The sequence below is a fragment of the Carassius auratus genome, chromosome 48, assembly GCF_003368295.1.
Source record: "Carassius auratus strain Wakin chromosome 48, ASM336829v1, whole genome shotgun sequence".
Lineage (NCBI taxonomy): Eukaryota > Metazoa > Chordata > Actinopteri > Cypriniformes > Cyprinidae > Carassius > Carassius auratus.
The window spans coordinates 2,695,517-2,718,886 of record NC_039290.1 but is presented as its reverse complement, the minus strand read 5'-3'; the positions used below and the strand labels follow the sequence as shown (position 1 = coordinate 2,718,886).

Below are 23,370 nucleotides of genomic sequence, written 5' to 3'. Positions count from 1 at the left end.
CTTCCATTTAAAATAATATATTTATGAGAACTGAGTGAAAAGTGATTATATAATATTGTGTATTAGTAGAGTATTGAATACTTTGTCCTGTTAAGAGAGGAAATTCTTTATCATGTACCAATAATCAAACGTAACCCAAGAAAGACTGAGTTTCATTTTATCCATTTTTATTTTTGTTGCACAAGACTGCTCAAACACGAGATGAAATTCACAACTTAAAATTGTCGGGTTTGTGTGTCAGTTTTTTAAAGATGTTTAGTTGTTTCAACATTGAAAATGAAAGACAAAATGAAAATAAATACAGTACAAAACAGTTAATCCAAACATATGCAACAATATGCTGGAGAGGTGCAAAAGATAACAAATAGAGCAATGCAGCGTAATTCTACTTGATTCCAGTTATCATTAATCCATCTAATTTGTGCACTAAGGAAAGAGTTCAAGACCTGTATGCTTCTACATGAATCAATAAGGCCATAAGTGAATTTGGCCCAATAAAATTCAAGAATGTAATGAAACTGTCACACTCCTTGTTTTCCATTTAAAATAAAGAGGAAAGGAGGGAGGGAGGGAACTCGAGTCAAAGGCTTTTTCTCAGCAAAGGCGAGTATGGAAAACATGACAATGCTTGTATATTCTACACTGAAAGCTGTACAGTAAGAGTTCAGACAGCACACCATTATCATCTGGTCCAGACTAGAGTCCACTATAACTATTGATGGCAGATCAATTCATTTGAAAACAAAAACAAGCATGAATAGGGATATAAGTAATGGTGAAAATGACCAGTCATAGTTCAATACTAAGTTTGTCTTGTGGTTTCTAACAGCCAAGTGTAAATGCAGAGACTGCATGTGTCAATCACTGATAAAATAGAAATCGAAGATGCGGTTTAGTTGCATGAAGAGTGAGAATCTTTACAGTACACAGGGAGAGGCATAGTGTTCATCACAATTCAAAGTTAAGAGCATGAATATATTTAGTCAGCCTGGTTTACAAAAGCCAGATTACCAACAGATATGGCTACTATTGAATACCAAAGGATCTGATACTCATTAAATTCACATTATCATTTACTTCTGCAGCTGTGGGAGTGAAAATTGCTTCCACGTTCTTATTAAGACTCATTTCCCGTAAGCGATCGACTCATTATGCATTTTTGCTCACATCTGCATTCAATACCAGCTGTCTGTATTGTTTTTTTTTTGTTTTTTTTACTACAAACAAGAATGATAGCAGGAGGATGAGGAATGTAGAATAAAGTCGACAGATCATTGTGAGGCCATACAATGTTTTTAAGTTAGCACAAAGACTGTAATGTTAGCTACAAGTTAATGGCTTACAATTCACTTCTATACTGCATATTATACATCTCATTCAATTTAGTTGTCTCCAATAATAATCATAAAAAAGAACTAAATACCTTTAAAGTGATAGAGCAGAAGGATCATGATTAGGAAATGCAATGATATGAGACTTATAAGACCGTCAGTTCAGGTTTTGATTGCTGGATCTAGCAAAGTCCGATTTATTTTTGTACGACTTCTGTGTTTTAAATATTGTCGATATCATATTACATCCTTTTCCAGGTGTCAAACTCTAGTTTTTAATTGAGAGCGTTTCATAATCGTACTATTTTGCTCAGGGACACTTTCCCAAAGTACAGGAAAGCTGCTGTAGTGTTCACATGAAAAAGTGACGGCAGTATGCTAAACTAACATTCTGAGGACAGTTCACCAAAGTTGATGAGAAATTGTTTTAAATCACCTTCAATATTCGAGGAATCGTTCACATCTGTGGGCTTCAGTCAAAGATGATTTTCAGAGAACAGAAAGAGACGTGTTTCACTTCAGCAGGATATTTTGCGCAAACGATGCATACTGCTTGTGTATGAATCTAAAATAGCATGTTGGTGTGAGCCCACTTTGTAGTGCAGAGTTGTGGAATGTGAGCAATAGAGCATTTGTGTGTCTTTGTGCTGAACTGTAAGTATCCGAACAGAGACACCGGAGGAGTGTGGAGGGAATGAGCAGATAAGGATAAAGATAAGGCTGGTTGAAAGAGATTTAAAGCGTTGTCATTCCTTTGAACGCAGCTTCATCTCTCCCTCGACCTGATCATTGCCTCTCCACTCCTCCGTCACTTCTCCACCCCTCACTGCTCGTCCTCGCCGAAGACGTCGTTCTGTTTACGCTTCATGTTCTCAAAGTCGAAGTCGCTGCCTGTCATCCGCTTGTAGATGTCCTTGATGTCGTTACATGTCGTTTCGAAATGAGTGGTGGCATCGTAGGACCGTGATGCAAAAATCTGGAAACATGGAAACAAGGATAGCGGTTATGTTTTGTGATTGATGCCCGGCAGTGCCTTGTTGAAAGAAAGAACTGTGAAGCCAGTGTTGTTATTGTTAACTAAAACTATTCAAATAGTTTGTGTTAACTGAAATAAATTAAATAAATATTCGCTTAAAAACAGAAACTAAAAAAACTATGATGAAACCAAAGCAAAATGAAACTTTAAGTACTAAACTTACTAATAGTAAAGTTAAATAGAAATATTTAAAATTCTAATAAAAATGACAAAAGCACATAGTCAAATTACAACTAAAATAAAACTGAATGAAAGCTAAAAGTATAGAAGCTAATTCAAGATGTTAGTAAATACTACAGTAATATAGAAATAATATTAAAATAACTGAGGGAAGCTGACCTGGCTCTCTGTACCATCATCTCTGGGTTCATACATATCACTGATGGCCACAAACCTGTAGAAATGGCATAAAAAAATTGCATTCCATTTATGATTGATGTTTTAATATAAATATTATCTGTAGTCCAAGAATTTAGCTGGCAAAGCAGTGTTCCAGACCAAAGTATAAAGAGTTATGGGGTTTGTCTATAGTAAAGAGTGAATGTTTTATTTTTATACCTAATACTAAATGGTCATTTTTCTTATCTTTCTTGATATTGACAATTATTAACAGATATGAACTATTATTTCCAAAACTATTGCATAAAAGCAGTATTACACTCGCAGTTGTGCAGTTGAACGGAATATTACTGCTTCTATTTAAGTCACTAACATTCTTCACAAAAAAAAAAGACCCAAAAAACAAAAGGCATAGAAAAAGAGCGTAAACTGACTTTTGGTCAATGGGCTCAAGGAGTTCCAGAGCAGGTTCAATTTCAGCTTCAGGATCAGAGGTCTCCACAGTGGTGCTTGCAATGGCAATGTATTTCCCTTGAGCTGCCACATTATGGGCGTAGGAGATCATGCAAACATAGATATCTACAGGCAAAAACAAAACAAAATGTGCATGAACTTTTCATTATTTCAGCTCAGCTCATTTCTGAAATGCAAGCAAGCAGCGCCCTCTAGTGGTGACTGCACACAAGTACAGACGCACACATGCTAACGTTTACTTTAATACATATACACACTGTTATAGTGTAGGTTTATCCTGCAAATATTCTGAAGTTGATATATTGTAACTAACCTGATTTGCGGTTAACCTGGTTCTGAGGGATGATGATCTGGCAGGAATTGGCATCATTAGTGTTTTTAATCGGATGGCTGAGGACGCAGATGACCCGGATCACCTGGCCGGCTTTGTGCACACGGTCCGGGATGTAGCTAGGATCACAGATGAGCTGCTTGCAGCGGGCAACCTGGATGATTGCACCAAATCAGAAGACAACACCAGGTCTTATGCATAAACCTATGCATGAAAGCCACCTATTTAATCTTATTTAATGCATGGTTGATTAAATAAACCAAATATAAATTTACATTTTTTAAGTCCATGCATTGTCACTTTGAAATAAATCAATTTAATTTATTATTATTATAAATTATGAATATTTAATTATTAATTTGAAGGTATATCACACTGCAAACAGCACTTGTGTGAAAAGTTCACCTCTCCCTCTGATTTCACGCCCACTACGTGTCCTCCCTCCATCACTATCTCATCCACTGGTTTGTTCAGCATGTAGGTTCCTCCATAAATTGCACTTAACCTGTAAATTCCCCAAGAAAAAATACCATATTTCTGACACAACGACTTTACAATGACACTAAACACATGTGTGGGAGGAGACGCTGACCTAGCAAACCCTTGAGGGAGCTCCCCCAGTCCGTACAGAGGGTAAAGGTATGGGCTCTTCCCGTAGCGTGCCAGAGACTCACTGTAGAGTTTGATCCTATTGATGGTCTCCAGACACGGCTGCTCTAGGTAACTAGGAGGAATTCAATTCAATTAATAACATTTATTACCAATCCAAAATAATTTGTTGCCATTTATTGACATTAAGGCAAGCAAGCGTACTTTCCCCGGCTGATTAATCACGGTACATTAAGATGATTGTTTTGTATTACAAGGTTTCTGAAATAAAATTAAATATTCAAATGAGGCATTATCTAACTAAAATATGCATCAATTTGCATACATTTCCACAACAAATATCTGAACATTGGAAAAGGCCGGTTTCAAAATTATTGTTTCATTTTGTTTACATATTAGAGTTAAGAAGAGATATATATTTTCATCACTCTATAAATCAGGGAAAAAGAAGTACATAAAATTTTTTAATTCAATATGCTTGTACATGTAGGAATACAATGTTATATAAATCAGGCAAATGATAAATGAATGAACCCTTCTGTAAAAAATTCAGAATATGGATAGGAACAAAATCAGATATTTTGATGTAAGTGCCACTGAAGTGGAGATTTCAGGCTTGATCCATAAGAAAAAACTCATTTTGACAAAACCTTTAAAGAGACATGTTTTAATTGATATGATATCCATATATACTTAAATAAACACTTAAATATATAAAACAAAGATTTTTCCTGTACTGTATTGCCTTACATTCCATTAATTTGTTTTAAGATGAAAGCAATAATAAGATTCTTAAGGACTTTATAGGGTTTTGTAACACTAGCGACACTTACTCGTCTGTCCTGTAGAGGGCCAGGGCATGTCCCGTGAAGTCGATGACGTCCTGTCCCAAGTCAAACTTCTTGTACACTTCTCCCATTGTTGTCAGTTTGGGATCGACGCCCTCAAAAGTCTTGGGATCATTCTCATCAAAGTTGGCCACAAAAACTAGGAACTTGCGGAAGCGTCTCTTCTCAAACATTCCCATTAGATCTAAGCAACACATGTTACGTGTCAACTAAATCAATCTGCATGTTCATCAAAAACAGTCATTCTTGATTTATTCCTAGAGACAATTAAATCGCTAGCTGGACTTACTTGAAGCCAGTGCCTCTGTCTCAGTAGAGGGCACTTTGTAGATTTTTCCTCCTTTATACACAAAGCTTCCCTCGACCACTTTGAAGTCAAGGTATCTGGTCACTTCAGTGTATAGAAGCATCTTAACTAACTGACCTTAAAGAAGATGGTGACAAAATCATGTGGTACATCATTATTTGCAATTTTATGAAATTACATAATTGTATGACTTAATTGACAACAGTCTAATCCAAAAACATGTTTTGAGCAATATTATCACACCAACAATCATGTTTTTGATTGACCAGCAAACAGTATTTTTACCATTAGCCATTAAGAATTTAGGAATAAGGTCCACATTCCAGTCTCTTCCCCGGCCCATTGTCTCTGGTGGGCTGTCCGAAATCCCAAATCTCTTATAGAGCTGAGAGAAAAGCATTTAAAATGTGATTGCATGCATTAAAAACAAGGATAAATAAAACATATGTACATCAGATGATAATCTCAATTGATTTTAAAAACAGATTTTATATTAATATAAACATTGATATTAAAATAAAGTATTAATTTGTTAAATACAAATTGTTAAATACAAATGGCAACATTTTTTATTAATATTTTATTATTCATTGCAATGATATAATTACAGTAAACGTGTGGAATACCAAGCATACATGAGATTGGAATAGTGACAGTGGGAAATGTGAATTATCCTCACCTCCTCCAGGGGTGTGATGGAGGAACTTTCACCACCATAGTATGGATTTCTGTCCATATGCAAAACTTTCTTCCCATTCACAGACATGATCCCAGAGAGAATACATTCCTATACAAACAAACATCATTTAGTTGAAATAATCCGTCATAGACATACATTTCAATTTTTAAATATATTTAAATATCTGTTGACATGGCAGCGGGTATCTATCCATTGCCTTGACTTCCGTGTTAAACACTGGGATGGATGCGAGTCACCCCACCCAACTAGTGATGGAAAGTCCGAATCATTCCCGCGAATCGGTTCTTTTGAACAGTTCTAATTGTAATGAAACGCTTCGAAAACGAATTCTTCTGATTCGTCTACGTCATTCAGACATCCTGGCGTGACCGATTTAGTGTTTTGATGTTTGATTTTGATTAACAATTGCGTTTATTGTAATTGTTGTGTTCAAATTCCGTTTGTTACATCCATGACTTTTAAAAAAATTAGAAATAATTTATATTTAGACGAAACAATACTATAATACTAATTTCTAAAACGTCTACTATTTGATTTATTCACTGAAAAGATCCGACTCACAAGAACAATTCTTCACGATTCGGACATCGCTACACCCAGCCCACATCATGAGCCGCAGCCTAGATCATCCACTATCCTCCATGAGGAAAACAGAGGAAACGTTTCATAAAAGCACTTCGGCTTTTTACGTTATTATTATTATTTACAATACATGTTTTGCATGTATTTACGCAATGTCAAGCTCCCACGTCTGTTAAATAATAAATGAATAACAATAACAAAAATGAATACAGGCAAACAATGAACTAAACATCACTTAAGTACAATAAAGCGTGTACGTTAGCAAACCATAAAAGGCAAAATATCCGCAATAAATACACATTTGCGCCTATTTCGACGCACGGGATACCTGATGCCACTCCTTAGAACCAGACACTGAGGGAAGAATCTCTCATTACTTTTTAATAACCACTTTCATGCCAATATAATGATGCAGCCTCGGCGACTTTGAACATTCGGGGGAAGGTAGATTTAGGACGAACTGTGCTCGTATTCAAGCAGAAATTGCGAGAAATGCTGGCTCACTCCACACACATACAGAACTGGTCCAAAGGATGCGTCAGCAATAGGCCTTAGGGTTCAGTCTAACGCAAAGCATCTATTCGTACAGCCATATCTATAAGCACCCGAGCCTCCCTCGGCAACATCTAAATCTGTTTCTGAAGCGAACGAGTCCTCAGTGACCCGAATGCGCTACTCACTGTGAGTCCGGTGCCCAATACGATAACATCATATTCCTCATCCATGATGTATTACAGTGGATCTCCCGTCTTTTGCCAAATTTCCGTTGCAAAAAAATCTGCAAAACGGTGTTGATGAAACAAAATATTTATGCAGGACCAGTCTATTGTTCTATGAGTGGCAAAAAACACCTCTTTGCGAACAATTATCGCTCTAATATTTTTTTACGTATCACAATTGCAAACTGACTGTGGTGAGACCGGCGAGAACAACCAAAGATGGCCCTGACCGCAGCACAAGCTCCAGCGGTGCGGAGACATTCGCGAAATAATATAGTGCACCTCCCTACTCGGAGATGATCGATATTGCTATGAATGTCATCAGCCCAGAGTTACAATTCAGCCGTAAATATAGACGCTTTTAAAATATCAATGGTAATCCACGTCCTGGGGAATCTGATTAAATACATTTGAATACGCTCGGTGGCACTTTCATTTCCCAATCTCCCAGCTGAATGGCACAGGGCGCAGTCACAGTACCATATATCCCTCCGCCAACAACATTGTGGGTGAAGCCTCTGTCAATAATGCGTGAATCAACGCGGTGATGATTAAGATAAGAGCTGTTTTAGTGTTCTGCAAACGCAAATGATTTTTTTTACTTTTATATCAACATGCTCATAATAATATATGATCTGTTAATAATTAAAATAGGCTTGATTAAAATGCGATATGACAGAGACTGTCTGTCAATATTTAAGCCCAATAAAGTGGTCCTGAAATGACAGCGTCATCCAAATGTGTTTAGAGATAAACGCAACTTTACTTTGAGTATTAAAAAGCATTATTTTTTTTAATGTTGTCTTACAAAACAAAGATACTATTAAACTTTGGAAAAAATGTGTTTTACAATGACAAATGGATCATTGCAGCATTTCTCTCTTAAGAAATGTCAGACAGACAGACGTCAGACAGACAGACAGACAGACAGACAGACAGATAGACAGATAGACGGATAGATAGATAGAGTTCCAAATTGAACTTAAATCTAAAGGTTAATTTTTTTTCATATTTGTAATCAATGAATGTGTAATCAAAGTTCTAAATAGAGGATGTTTTACAGCGACTATGTTCTTTTTCTTGCTGGCCTACCGAATAATGCAAATGTAGTCTATATGATGTTCAGGCCATAGACAGACGCTGCATCTCGCGCCTGCGCACTGCTCAGGAGACGTGAATTATTAGAGAAGGGTCTACGGACGAATCGAGTTAGAAGAGAATCACATGATTGAAGAAAAATCAGTCATATGATCATCTATCATTCACGTGACTCTCCCGAGGATGACGGAAGTGGTAATGCGGTGTAGGAGCGTTTCAACAATGGCCTTCACCTCGGTTTTATTATTCATCTGCTCGATTTATAGCTGTTATGGTCAAGTGCCTCTGCTCATGTGGACCAGTGATGGGTACGTTACATGTTTGTCTCTTAAATATGGTTTTATGATTGATTTCTATTAGCTCCAGAACACTGCTATGCTCTTCTATTATAAGTTCAGGCAGACAGTGACATTGGAAAGTGTTTGGTAGAGGTTCATTACAGTGGACAAGGTTTCAGTCAGCCTGATTTTGTTGAGGGGGTTGCAAACTGAATGATATCTTTGTCAACACAGGTCCAACCTACACCTGGCCCAACCTGCAGCTGGTCAGACAGTGTCTGGAGGGCAGCTGGGGTCTTATCTGAAATCTGCCTTGTCCGTTGCTCCACACAATGTGCTGCTCTTCCTGCAGGATAAGGTAAAATGCCCCATATCTTTAAAATGTTGGGTGAAATAATGCCTCCCACACAGGGCTCCATTTGAGAGCAGTGGCACCAGTGACACCAAGATCTACAGATGATGGACCCAGGAGCAGATTTGGTAGCGCTGGGGGTGGTGTGTGGGGGTATTCAAAATAAAGATCATTTAATCATAAAATTACTATTTTATTTTTGCTTTAATAAGTGTAGTTACTAATAACATTTCATGTTCATTTATGGTTTATTGTTTATACAGATTTGACCGTAAAGCACTAATGACTTAAGATGCATACAAAATTTACTTTTATTAACAACAGTAACAGGTGCAAAATCTACTTTTTTTCTATGCAGAAAATTTATATATTCCACTCTTATTAAATGTACCATTATTCTTTTAGCCTATGGAACTGGCCGAGTTCAGTGATTGTTCGATTTAGTAGCAAATTGATGAAAAGTTTGTGACTTTTCTTACTTCATTCACAAAAAAAGTGTACAATTCTGACAAAATCTGATTTCTTGATGATTTTATATTTTATAATAGTTGTTTTATAATTTTAAAATGTAGAGAAAAAGCATAAATGAATGACTAGTAAGCCAATAAGTGCTCCTCTGCTGCTGTCTACTGGTTATAATTGTGATATTATGTATTTGTTTAATTTTATATAAGTGTTTGTTTACCACAAAGTATATTTTGTTCATCCCATCAAAAATAACATTCAAACTGGATCATTTTAGAGCTTTAAAGTGCTGGAAAAACAGTTGTGTGAAATGCTTGAAAGTCACTGTAAAGTGCTTGAATTTCTCTTTTAAAAGGTTGTTTCAAACGCAATGTGGTGGCCGAGATCCAGTGAGCACCGGTGCAACCGCTCACAAAAATTTGTTGCACCAGCCGAAAAAATTGTCTTTTGATTAGTCTCATAATACAATATTATTTAGTTATATGACCACTTATATTGTTTGAAATATATGAAACAATGAATGATGTGCTGTTTCTTAGAAAAATGTCCTCATAAATGTAACAATGCCCTTTGAAATCAATTCCACATATTATCCTTTAATGGAAAAGTTCATTTCAGACCTTGGTGAAAAGCTTTACAATGTGATCAGTGTAGTAGGAATGTATTTTACAATGTGGAACTATTAGTGAAGTAGTTTCCTCCTCTCACAGATATTTTTACTCTCCCAGCCATTTACTGGACTTGTCAGTATAGTGTGACTCTGAGCCACATTCTTAGTTCCCCATCCATCTTCCCTTGGACATACCAGTGTTACATTACCCTTGTATAATTTTGATGGTCTGCAAGATTTCTTTTTCTTTATTGCAATATTAAACATCAGAGTTTTGAAACATTGACTAACAAGTGTGATCGGTAGATATTAACAATGTATATGTGATCTGAATCAGTGTTTTTTTTTTTCAACTAAAACCATATAAACCATTTTCAACAACTATAATACAACTACACTTATTTTGTTGCTACACCAGCATTTCTTATTTTTCAGTATTGAAAAAAATCAAAATAAAACCTATCGTATTTTCCGGACTATAAGTTGCACTTTTTTTCATAGTTTGGCTGGTCCTGCGACTTATAGTCAGGTGGGACTTATTTTTCAAAATGAATTTGACTTGAACCAAGAGAAAACATTACCGTCTACAGCCACGAGAGGGCGCTCTATGCTGCTCATTGCTCCTGTAGTTTACCACTGAAAACATAGAGCGCCCTCTCGTGGCTGTAGACGGTAATGTTTTCTCTTGGTTCTAGGCTCTAAATAAATGCGACTTATGTTTTTTTCCTCATCATGACGTGTTTTTGGACTGATGCGACTTATACTCAGGTGCGACTTATAGTCCGAAAAATGCGGTAATTCATAATATTAATAAATAGTGTAATATGAAATAATACTATTAATACAACAAAAATAAATTGTAGTAAAATAAAAATGTTTAAATATTACAAGTTTAAAGTTAAAATGAAAAAATTAAATATAAAAATAAAAACTAAGTCATAATATAAAAACAAAGCTGAAAAGTATCAAGGATACTAAAATAACAGAATTTTTGCCTGCTCTCCCCACTTTATAGCTCAGTATGGAGGACTTCACTATGTACGGTGGAGTTTTTGGCAACAAGCAAGACAGTGCATTTTTGAATGTAGAGGTGGGTATGTGCTTTCAGATTTTTTTTCTTCTTTTTTTCTCTGAAGGTATAGCACAACTAGATTTCTCTCAACATTCTCTCACTGTATTCAAGTCAGCCCTCCAGATGTCCTCCAGTCCCCTGGTGTTGCCAGCCCTGGACTGGTCTGCATCACATTCCATCCTGGAGATTTTCCAGGGAGAGCTGGGTATCCCAGCAGTCCACATCGACCCCAGCACCCTGAGAGAAATCAAGCTGAACACCGCACAGCCTTCACTGCTGGCTGTCCATCTCCCTTACACTGCTGGGTAAGATGTTCTGTAATGCTATTTAATTATACATATACAATATCTTACAAAATGTTTTCAGACACTTTCATGTTTTTCATCTCGGTAACTTTCTGCAGCACGGGGACTAAAATTTAGTCAGTGTGATGTGATGCCAGAATGAATCATTTTGCATTCCAAAGCATTACAAACACAGCACAATATTAAAGTAAAATGAAAGAAACTGGTTAATGTCTGAATGATTTCTCAAAGAATGTTTTCTAATATAAAACATGTCACTCTAAAATTATAAATTTTCTGTTTCAATGTTTTGAAACACCACACCGCACATAATATCTAAAAACCATATCATATAAAATATCATATATGAAAACCAAAGCATAAACACTTTTAAAATTAAAATAAAAAATATTTCCTTAACCAACTTAAAATAAGCTCAAGTTAAATGCATAAATGTATAAAAAAAATATGAAAATAATGAAAATGACAATCACACAACAAAATTACTAAAAAAAAATAAAGCAAAAGGTAAAAATAAAATTTAATTTTAATGTTAATAAAAACTATAATGCTTTATAAAACATACAAAAATAACACTGTTTTTGCTTTTTTTGAATGTCAGGGATGAGACAAAGGAATCGCTTATGAAAAATGGTGAGTAGTTGTTATTATATATTTTTTTTATCCGGTTTGATACTTATTTTAATATAATGATTGTTTATTGTTTTTTATGGTATAATTCAATTGAACTTGATGCCATGTGTTTGCCAGTATTGTTGTATTATACTAAAGGATGTAAGATTTATTTTCTGATTAGATGCGATCATTGGAGAGGTCCTTGACGTGTTCAGATCTCAGGATGTGCCTTACACTGCTGTATACACCGGTCTGAAGCCCTCTAGAGTAAGTCCCCACATTTACCTTAACAGTGATTCATTTTACAGATGCTTTTACCAAATGTGGAAAATCATAAGGACAAGTTAGTATGTACTGTACTTTTTTTTTTTTTCACATTATGTTCCTCTTTATTTGAGACTATAAATTCATGACAGCTTTGATGTTTTATTCATTTGTCATTTATCCTTCTGTTTTAGGTCGTTGAGGAGACTCCAGTAATGGCAGGACATTCTGTGGGCCGATCGCTACTTCAGGCACCGCCACAGTCATCTGTGAAAGCTCCACTCGTTGTCAAAAGCACAGCGGGCCAGCCCTGCATCCTGCTGTGGGCTGACACTCTCCTCGCTAGTTACTCTGGGAAGCAGGTGGATCTGGCAAGAGACATTTTTAATGGTTCTGCTGACACGACTGGTTCAGTTTGCAATGAAAACCTGTCAAGGTCAGAATCACAATCAACAAGAAACCAGTATACATTTCAATATTTTTCAATGTTTTCCTCTGAAAGTATAACATATTTTGTTTTCCAGGCTCGTCATTAATTACCAAAACGTTCTGGATTTGCGATCCCTCCGGCTTATGTGAGTATTCAACACATAATCCATCACTGATATGTATTATTTGTGATTTTGAAGAAAATGATTTACTCCAATTGTTGGATATGGATATATTTTACATGCATATTTAATAGGGATGTAACCCTATACTCATGTCACGATTCACATCAATACACAATACTGATCTCACGACACATACTCTCACAATACTAGTTTGAACAGATGGTACTTTTTATTTTATTTTTTATATTCTTTAACATTGGACCCCATGTACAGGCCATTACATTTACATTACATTCAGTCATTAGCAGACACTACAAGCGACCTGACAATGGAAACAATCAAAATCAACAAGAGCACAAAGTGCTATAACAAGTCTCTTTATTTTTTTATTATATAATAAAAAGTAAACCGATATAATAGAAAAAGAATAGAGCAAGCTTTTTTTATTTTTATTTTTTAAAAGAAAAGCAGTTACTAAATGTCAAAAGTGAAACCAAAATAAAAATATTCATGATTCTGTTTATCTTTTTAAAAAAGTGTTAAACATGTATACTTGGTCAATGTATTTTGTTTATTTTTTTTTAACAAACGATTAATAAACACGGAAGCTCACTTTGTTTGACCTTTTGAATTAACCATATTTAATGCCAAGTTAAATCTTTCTTAACTTGCGTTTTGGGTGAAGTACGCCAGCAGTCAAAAGTTAGGATTAAGATTTATAAAAAAACATTTTGAAAGGTGTTCTCATATAATATTGCAGCTTTGTTGAACATAAGATATTTTTGTAATTATATAAAACCTTTGGCCAATACTGCATGCATGTTATATATTGTGGTGTTGTGATACCTATTAATTTGTGATATTTCTCCGAAGCTTCTCTATGCGCAAGATCTTATTTCCTGTATCTGCTCGCAACTGGTCGGTGGTGGAGCAGGTGGTGCTGGAGTATGACGGCCAGAGGGCCATCTTTAACGCCAGTGGTGGGATCTACTCTCCTGCAGAGTATTCTTTCCATTGCCAGAGTGTGAGCAGCATTCAGAGCCCCCTGCTGGTGCCTCGCAGTGCTACAGACAACGCTAACCAATGGAAGCTGTCCTTCACTGATTTTCAGGTGCTATTACAGTGCACTGTTTTTAACTGGTAGTGTTCAGTGATTCAGGTTCATTTACAAAACTCATATACAGTATACCACATACTGCAGCTGATTGATGCACAATGTTTCCCACAGATCCAAGGCTTCAATGTTACTGGTGAAGACTTCTCGTATGCCAGCGATTGTGCAGGATTTTTCACTCCAGGGATTTGGATGGGCCTGCTGACCTCTCTGCTCATGGTCTTCATTCTTACCTATGGCCTGCACATGATCATGCAGCTTCACACCATGGACCGCTTTGATGATCCAAAGGGCCCAACGATTTCAGTGCCTCAGACAGAGTGATTTAACCAAACACTGAACAACCAAAAACTGTCATGTTGTCAAAATTATAAAAAAATATACTTGATTTCATATGTATGTCAAAAATTATGTGGTTGGTAATCAGGAATTTATGGATCTAGGGTTTTTGAGATTATGTATATTCAAAATATTTTTCAGTTTTGTTTTGACGTCTTGTAGAAAGAATTCTCCCTTGTTACAAGTTTAATTATTTGATTAATTTTGATAAAGCTTTACAAGAAGGTTCTATACAAATAAATACAATAGCTTACATGAAATAACAATGAACAATTATTTTACTTTTTTTATGATTATAGAAGCTGTAAAAAATGAATACTGTTATACACTGTACATATACAGGTATATGAAGGAACACTGAATATTATACAAATTTTATATTTGTAAATTAACATTGGTCTAGAGATAAAAAAATGCAAAAAAGTTTTTAATTGACATTAGTTTATGATTCCTAATGCATTGAATTGAACCTACACATTTCAGTACACATACAGTGCACATGCATGTTTCTTATGAATGCAATAACTTTTGACATGTTTTGCATTGGAAAATCTTGTGATGTTATTTTTCGGGCTGCTGTTATTTATCTTGTCATTTAAATCTGGTGGTTTGTTTGTCATATTGTACTAGATTTTTTTTTGTAGATGTACATTAAGAGTTGCCAATAAATAATAATGCTAAATGTACAATTTAAGTGCCTTAGAAGGACCAGTCACTGCATGGAAATGAGCAGTGGTCATTAGGCTAATTTATTGGTTATTATACAACTAAGAGTGCCAGGATGTAACAAGTATTAATTTATCTTCAATGGATAATTGTTTTAATTAATTTATGAGATGCCCAGAATTGTAAAAATGTCTTTGTTTTGTTGGGCATTGTTTTGAAACATATATTGTATATTCTTTCTACAGATTCAAATGAGCAGTTCACATCACTAGATTTGCAATCAGAGCAGTGCACTGTAATCATTTTATGAACATTGTTGTTTTCTAGTTGAATGATTAAACTACCGCTAAACATCTCATCACTGCTCTTTGTAATGATTTTAATGGAAATGTTGACTGAACATAGTTATTCTATGGTTAATTGGCAGCCTTATGATACAGAAAGCAGCCATGCATGTTGAATTTTGCAATATGAAATGTATCTGCTGATGATGGAGCAACTGATCTGGCAAAATCAAATTTATATTACATTTATCAAACTGAATCAATTCTTAAGTCTGCAATATCTAAAAACTAAACTGTGAACAAAAGGAAAATATTCGCCCAATCAAAGAACCCAAATGTTAGGTTTTTTGACCATGGAGCTTTTATTTTGAGACCATCCAAGCACCTACAGATCTCAGTGAAATACACAATTGCAAGATGTGGATTCATATATACATTTTTTAAAAAATTTTTTTTTTGCATGTCAAAGTGGTGATTCAAAACCATTATTCCAAACAACAGCTACTTGCTACAATAAAACAGTATGATCAAATATTTGAAACAAATTATTTTGGGGAAATATTTTGCAGTTTAAATTGAATTACCTGACAAATTTAACGAAAATGTTTGAAAATATTAGCTGAACTACAGTACACCACAGATAATTTACATGACTGCAATTTGGCAAGAGAAAATTAAATAAATTACAGCACTGCTCTCAACCAAACCAGTGAGGTATGGGACAATCAGTGCACTTCTTTTGGTGTGAATCTTCAGTCATTCTTAAGAAGAGGAACAGCAACATCATTAACAGAAGAGTGGTCACTGTATCAAGAGTGTTGAAAATTAAGATAGAAATGACAAGCAAGTACTTTATAAAAGTGAAATCAACCTGTCTTCTGTGAAGACAGATCTGTTTCAGAGCAACAGTGGTACTGATTGTGGAACAACGCAGCTGCAAAAAAATTAAAAAACTAAAATTAATGGATTAAGACAAATATAACACTTGCAACAAAATTAAACATAACCCACAAGTAAATATTAATTTAAACCAAACTACAATGACCAACTAGAAATATGACATGACCAGAAGAGTGCTCAGAAACCAGCCTATTACAGGATACAATGAATCTCTGATCTGTCAGAGAGTTTATTCTTAGAGTTAGTAGATGTTAATGTAGAGTTAATGTTTTATTGGCAATGATATGGAGAGTTGTATGGACAACAGATCATTTATCATTGATCAGATCATTTATCATTGATCATTTATTATAAAATATTTATTTGGCATATATGAATTACCTCAACTTGACTTGAAGTACCCACTTGAACGCTCTGAAGAAATATAAATGAACGATGCATGGTTCTGCTCTAAGAGTCTACACCAGACGTGAGCGGCGCAATTTAACAAAAGCAAATAGAACCCAGTGATGAAAAAAACTGGCATCAAATCTACATATAAGAGATCCATACAACTTTTCCTTTAGAGCCTTTTGTAAATCTTAGCAAACATTAGAAACTATGAAATATTAGGTGTGTGACGAGACACTTATCCCATGAGTCATGAGACTGGGTTCACGAGAACGAAACGAGACTGGGTTCATGAGAACAAGGTGAGACACAAGACTGGGTTCCTGAGAATGAGACACGAGACGAGATGACGAGAATGAGACAAGATGATACAGGAGACTGGGTTCAGGAGAGCGATACTAGACGAGACACAAGACTGGGTTAATGCACAGCAATTGTTTTTTTTAACCCAACCGTTGGGTTACACATATTCACCGGCGGCATCAGGGGGGGTCTTGGGGGATCGCAAGACCCTGCAAAAAAACGCTCTGACCCCCCATTTGACCCCCCCCCCCCATCATCCTCTTCCTGATTAATGTGTGTATATATATATATATATATATATATATATATATATATATATATATATCCGGGATAAAGATTTTAAAAAAATTATCTTCAAACTACACAGATAAAATAATAAATAATAATTATTTCGACATTTATTCATACACTGAACCGAGAACCGTTTCGGTCAGACGCGTCTGATTCGAGAACCGAGGAGCTGATGTTACTGCGCATGTGTGATTCAGTGTGAAGCAGACTGACTCACAGCTCGTCTGAACCGAACTGATTCTTTTGGTGATTGATTCTGAACTGATTCTGTGCCATAGACAGTAAAAGAAATGGACACAGCGACCCCATTGGAACTCAACTGAGACAATTGAAGCGGGGAGTTCTTTGGCGTGAGTGAGCAGAAGTATTCTGATTCATTATTTTGTATAGTATTTTAAAATGTAACGCCAGTACGCCATATTAAGTTAATTGCCTGCGAGCTTCTCCTCCTGTCTGTACGGTAATGCGACAGAGAATCGAGTGGTTATGACGCAATCCCTACTGGCCCATAATGTAACATAGAAGGTAATGGAGCCCTTTATACATTGTCGTGTATCTTTAGAAATAAATAATGGACAAACAGAGTCTTTAAACGCCTCAGATGTAAAGTTATTCGCTGTCAAAGTGACGCCAAAATGAATGGGAGTCAATAGGAATGCTAATGCAAGTGAAGTTCTGCTACAAGATGGCAGCACACAGCCGGCTTCAACTTCCGGTCGACTTCCTTGCCGCCTGTTCTGTGCTTATGTTATAAGCGCGGATAAATTGAAGGCTTGAATGAAGGGCAGCCATCGCTAATGACATTACATCGAGCGCAAAAGAACCGGTGAACCGTTTTTTCCCCCAACTGGTTTATTTGATCACATTGTCCGAAAGAACCGGTTCACTTGAGCACCTGCTCCTTTGCCCCTTAAGTGCCCTTTTGTCAAAGCAAAATTTCCTCGATTTTTTTTGTAATAACATACCCTTTTGTGATGCCTGCCCACGCCCAATCATAATATTAGTACAATTTATTAATAATAATTTAGCCGTAAATAAAATGACCAACATGATGACCTTTCACCTCACCGGGACGATTCCTCACGCGCATTTTATAATTGCTAAAGGATATTTTCAACACCGTGGCAGCTGGTAAGTGGTGTTTCATTCTCAGCAAAATGATTTTGACATTTATTTACTTATTATTATTTTACAAGAACGATTTGAGGTGAGAACATGCAGATATGTTGCTGTGTGTAGCCTGTAGTGTAGAAGTAACACTAGCGTGCTGTTTGAGGGAGAAAAGTTTCACAGGCATCGAGGGGTCTGGTCTTTTTTATTTTATTTGACTAAACTTTTATTATATTACAGTACTTATTTATTTTTTAACATGTTGAGTGCCTTAAAAATAATTATCACAACACTGGTAAGGTTGTGCATCGTTTTGTCAGATTTTCCCATTTCTCTAAATTATCATTATAAAATAAAAACAATTCAGAAATTAATTATATTTTAAATGTGACGCAAATATATGTATTTTTTCTACACTAGCAACAGTGTTTACAACAGCAAGACCACTTTAGCCTGTAAACTCAATAATATCTCTCTGGAAATAAATGCATAATATACCTGACATCAAAGTGAAATGTGAAGGATATGGATAACAAATGCCTGTCATTTGTTTACATTGCAAAGGTGTTCAATTTTAGACAACTTCAACAGTAATAATAATAATAATAATATTAATCACTATATTCCAGTGTATCAGTTTTTTATGTTTTGTATCAATATTTAAGGTGGAATTGATTAGGTGCAAGAGTAGTAGTGATGGTTAAAATAATATATTAATGTTGAAATAGTGAATTGAGCCTTGTTCCTAGATGGACAGAGAGTGGAAAGTAATAGATCAAATGAGGAGATGGAGATAGAGGAAGAAAAAGAGGGAAATGTAGAGGTACAACTGACAGAAAGAGAGCAGGGAACACCAAGCCAGGAGACAGAGGCTGGTGAGAAAGAGGAAAATGTAGAGGCACAAGTGTTTTCTATAGTTTTTACCATAACCGCTGTTCTTAATTATTCTGTAGAACAGAGAAGAAAAAGCCATCAGGTTGGGACAATTTAAGACATTTCAGTTTCTAATTCCAGAGCTATTATTATTTTAAACTTAAAATTGTCTTCTCTATTGTTTCTTTTTCTAAACTGCATCAAAACATTTGCTGCTGTATCAATACAAAACCATCCATATCGATATGCGAATCAGCAAGGAATGCATCACAATATATTGCTGTATTGATATTTTGAACAGTGCCATTTAAAGTTTTGTCCATGTGCCCCTTTTATACTTTGATCACCTGCCTCTCCAAAGGTCTCTGCACGGCCCTGTTCAGAGGGAGTGTCAGCCACGGTAAAAAAGTTAACAGCTTAAGTCATTTGTGGATTAATGCTTATTGGAGACGCGAACCATTTCAAACAATTCAGTTTGATTTGGTGAACTGGTTCAAGAAGATCCGGTTACATCGAATGATTAGTTCGTGAACTGGATATCACAAACTGCTGTGTTTTGAACTCTCTCACAACAGACATGGAAGAGAAGACAATGTTGAATAAAGTCATAGTTTTTGCTATTTTTGGACCAAAATGTATTTTCGATGCAGTAATATGCAGTTATTAGCCGTGCCCACTTTATTTTTTGTTGGTTTTCATGAGACCCCCCTTGAAATGACCAGGACCCCCCATTGTCCCCCAATCAAAATTGTCTGGAGCCACCACTGCACATATTGGGTCTATGTGTTGGGTTATCTTAAAATTTGTTGGGTCATTTTTTTTTTCGTCGTTGGGTTATTGTTAGCTATATGTTTCCCGCTTCACTCCGGTTCAAATTTTAACAGTCAGCGACTCAGCGCGGACATCAGAGGCAACCTGCCTGATTATGGGTAAGTAACTGTTAATATAATCGTATGATGTATATAACTGTTATAATATTATATTAAGTAATCTGTCTGATACGTTAATTATTATTTTTATACGTTAAAAAAAGTTTTAATTTCCTTTAGTCTGTTTGTTTCCCCCAGAGAATCAGATCGATTGCAAATGAATGCTATTCCTGTTTGTTCGCCAGCATTAATACATTAAAAGATTAGCTGCAAAACTTTCATACAAGTATTAACGTTACTTAAAGTTAATAAAAATGTCTGGTGAAATGTGAAAGTTTGACGAAATCATTAGAATTAAGCTAAGCCGCACGGACCATTTATCGGATCGGACCAGTGAAAGAAGCTGCTCGAGCTGAGCTCACACACATCAGTCATGCGACAGACAGCATACTAGGCGAGAAACGTTTGAATGAACCTGCAATTTTATGTTATAAAAGTTGAAAACCCAGACGAAAGAAAAGCGCGCAGCCGTGAGGTAATCCGCTCTTCCACCGAAAATGTATACCAGTGCCCTAAATTTACACAACGTTACTCCTACAACCAACCTTTAAGAGGGGAGTGTAAAACAGAAGCCATATTCGTCTTAGCGCACCAGCACTAATTAACTGTACTAGAAATATCCATGTATTAATTTAACGTTTATAAATCCACCCAGATTATGTGATTTAAGTACGTGTGATTTCAGCTGTTCCTATTTATTTTCTAAAATCAAAATGAAATGTTATTGGGATCTTACTGTCAAATCATGATTTGGTCCTGAAAACATCTGAACAGACTTCACGCACAAATCTGGTCTATATGATTAGTGAATTTGCTGTGAAAAGTGCAAAAAAATAAAATGAGCAAAAAAATGACTGTGAATTTAACTGTAACATAAAAATGCTACAGTGACAACCTGTTCAATGGTTTACGGTAAATTCTTGGGATGCACCAGTTGACCGACCATACAGTACAGACCAAAAGTTTGGACACACCTTCTCATTCAAAGAGTTTTCTTTATTTTCATGACTATGAAAATTGCACAGACTACATTGTAATCATTCGCTATGTAATTTGAGTGGAAGTATTTTGAAATCTGTGCGCAGGACACGGGCAGCCGTTCAGCACTGGAAGTGCAGAGCTACATGTCTGAGGCACAGATAGCAGGAAGCGAACAGTCGACTGCACAAAATAAGAGTCCCTTTCCTGCTCACTGAAGTTGCGCGAGCGTAAAAGTGTTTCATTCATCCATTTAAAATAATTTTGGGTAATGATTCACATTTATATTTTTTAACTTGACACAATATTTATTTATTTTTCATTGGATCAAGTAAAAAAATACAGATGTGAATCATTACCTTAAATTTATTTTTTTAATTGGATGAATGAAACGCTTTGCATCTTTGTTTAATTCCCACCAATATTATTTGATATTAAAGGGACAATAAGTAACTTTTTAGGTATTTTATTATCTAAAATCAATATTTTTATTCATAAATATGCCCTCAATGGTGTACAAATACCTATGCCAATGTTTACACTAATCCTCGTAAATGAAGAATTTATTATCTTTATATACATGGGACGGGTAGGTCGACGGAGGCTTCCATGTAGTTCCGCCATCTTGCAAAACTATAATAGCAGAGAGGGACAAAAAGTACTAAGCCAACGCGTATCCACAACGCGTTTTCGGTCAGAGCCAGAAATGCAGGTGCAGAGCAGTGAGAGCCGCTTGAAACTGCACCGGCAAGTTTAAAAGTCTGGATTGCATTCTTATTATGGATCATACATATGCCGCGCCACAGGAGAAGAAAACATCGTCGCCAAAACAGTCAAAAATAGAACGTAAAAGGAAACGTGACCGTAGATTACAGAAAACAAGAGTTAATGTCGGGGAAGCTTTTTCTAGGTGGAAAGAGCTAATGCTGGATAAAGATTTCAAAAGAGACGCTGAAGTGGCCAGTTTTCTTCTCGACAGGTAAGTCAGTGTTACAATCTATATTACAATATTTTTTTTATATCTAACAATGCACATTATTCAGAAAATATAACGAATAAAGAAGACATAACTACTAATTACAATATTTCATGTTTTCCACAGTCAGTAATTCATACTGTAACATTCGTTTGTTTATGGTCATGTTGCAGTTTGTTTGAAATAACACACCTGTTCACCTGAAGGAAAACTCGACGAAGTGCTATTAGAAGACATCCCGTCAAAGCTTTTTGGTACATATCGCCTACATATCGCCTAAAGACCAAATTTAAAAACTAAAACAAATACTGAATGCTGATTAAGAAACCTTATTGAATGCATGTTGATTGTGTTTGGATTGTAGAACTATGCAGTTGTTGCCTTTAATTTCACATGTTACAGTTAATTTTTTAATTAAAGGCCAGTTCTATGTGGTTTCAACCCAATTCAAAAACAAAAGCTAAATGCTGTCTGTATATGTTTATATTGAATGTAGGATACTTACTGTGCAGTTACTGCTGTTAATTTCAGATGGTTACGGTTATTGTTTTCAATAGCCAAAAGCCAGTTTGGCCTATTAAATACCAAATATACATCTTGTTTATGCACACTTTCCTTCTTTCTTGTTTGTTGCTTAAAGATTCAAAAGAAATCGGAAATCGATATCGGAATCGGCCAGTTTGCTTGTAAAAAAAAATCAAAATCGGCCATGAAAAATCATGATTGTGCATCCCTGGTAAATTCCCCTACTATATACGGTGAAAAATAGTATTGGACTTTACATGTAATTTTATAGTAAATGACTGTGATTTTAATGGTAAAAAACTGTGAAAATGCTACATTACAAACCTTTTAAATTAACTGTAGTTTCCTGTAAAATCATAAACTGATGTTCCCAGAATTCTCTATGTTGCATTTCAAATTTAGTTTGAATTTGATGATTTTTTTTTTAATTACTATGTTTATTAGGGTTGTATGTTACATATAATGTTGTTAAATTAATGTTTATCGCATATTTCAGTTTAATGAGGCTCACCATGATGGCGTTTAGTGCTTGTGTGAATCACACTGTGCACCTTCTATGTATCTTATTATTTAAAAGCTGCTTGTGATGAGCCATCACGTGACTTTCTCATCAACACCTGCTTTTGTTGGTTACCAGTGTATTACAAAGGTACAAAACAGATTTCAGTTGGTATATTAATATTATATCAGTTAAATTATGGTATTAAACTGTACAATTAAGGTAAAACCGTTAAACCTAAAATGGTATTTTTTTATGGTATGAATCCGTTAAACCTAAAACGGTGTTACCGAATTTTTTTACA

The 23,370-nt window shown here is 35.5% G+C and overlaps 3 protein-coding genes across 4 annotated transcripts in view; 1 reads left to right on the top strand and 2 right to left on the bottom strand.

The window, feature by feature from the left end:
- Positions 1–146: 146 nt before the first annotated feature.
- Positions 147–7,527, bottom strand: LOC113065510 (rab GDP dissociation inhibitor alpha). The gene is made up of 11 exons (XM_026236804.1): positions 7,238–7,527; positions 5,955–6,062; positions 5,561–5,660; positions 5,258–5,392; positions 4,954–5,152; positions 4,104–4,235; positions 3,917–4,016; positions 3,494–3,665; positions 3,141–3,285; positions 2,707–2,761; positions 147–2,307 (listed from the first exon to the last, which is right to left on the bottom strand). The coding sequence occupies exons 1-11, from the start codon at positions 7,280–7,282 to the stop codon at positions 2,155–2,157; spliced, it is 1,344 nt and encodes a 447-aa protein (XP_026092589.1). The 5' UTR covers positions 7,283–7,527; the 3' UTR covers positions 147–2,154.
- A 1,001-nt stretch (positions 7,528–8,528) lies between these two features.
- On the top strand, positions 8,529–15,366 carry LOC113065509 (V-type proton ATPase subunit S1-like). Its single transcript, XM_026236803.1, has 10 exons — positions 8,529–8,682; positions 8,887–9,010; positions 11,095–11,169; positions 11,263–11,456; positions 12,058–12,089; positions 12,253–12,338; positions 12,530–12,771; positions 12,860–12,910; positions 13,763–14,000; positions 14,118–15,366. Exons 1-10 carry the CDS (start codon positions 8,558–8,560, stop codon positions 14,325–14,327), a joined length of 1,377 nt encoding a protein of 458 aa, XP_026092588.1. The 5' UTR covers positions 8,529–8,557; the 3' UTR covers positions 14,328–15,366.
- Positions 15,367–15,640: 274 nt separating this feature from the next.
- The window catches only part of LOC113065508 (complement factor H), a 93,857-nt gene continuing 86,127 nt past the window's right edge, over positions 15,641–23,370 (bottom strand). For both annotated transcript variants that reach the window (XM_026236799.1, XM_026236800.1), the window contains one exon: positions 15,641–16,226. In XM_026236799.1, the coding sequence (XP_026092584.1) occupies positions 16,159–16,226 (68 nt within the window). In that variant the 3' untranslated portion in view covers positions 15,641–16,158. The remainder of the gene's footprint in view (positions 16,227–23,370) is intronic.

Excerpts from the sequence above, each read along its gene's own strand:
- LOC113065510 (XM_026236804.1), bottom strand. The coding sequence starts at position 7,282 with ATGGATGAGGAATATGATGTTATCGTATTGGGCACCGGACTCACA. Across the intron at positions 5,153-5,257 it reads GACAGAGGCACTGGCTTCAA|ATCTAATGGGAATGTTTGAG; the intron begins GTAAGTCCAGCT and ends TGTGTTGCTTAG. Across the intron at positions 3,286-3,493 it reads CCAGGTTAACCGCAAATCAG|ATATCTATGTTTGCATGATC; the intron begins GTTAGTTACAAT and ends TTTTGCCTGTAG.
- LOC113065509 (XM_026236803.1), top strand. The coding sequence starts at position 8,558 with ATGACGGAAGTGGTAATGCGGTGTAGGAGCGTTTCAACAATGGCCTTC. Across the intron at positions 8,683-8,886 it reads CTCATGTGGACCAGTGATGG|GTCCAACCTACACCTGGCCC; the intron begins GTACGTTACATG and ends TTGTCAACACAG. Across the intron at positions 9,011-11,094 it reads TGCTCTTCCTGCAGGATAAG|CTCAGTATGGAGGACTTCAC; the intron begins GTAAAATGCCCC and ends CCCACTTTATAG.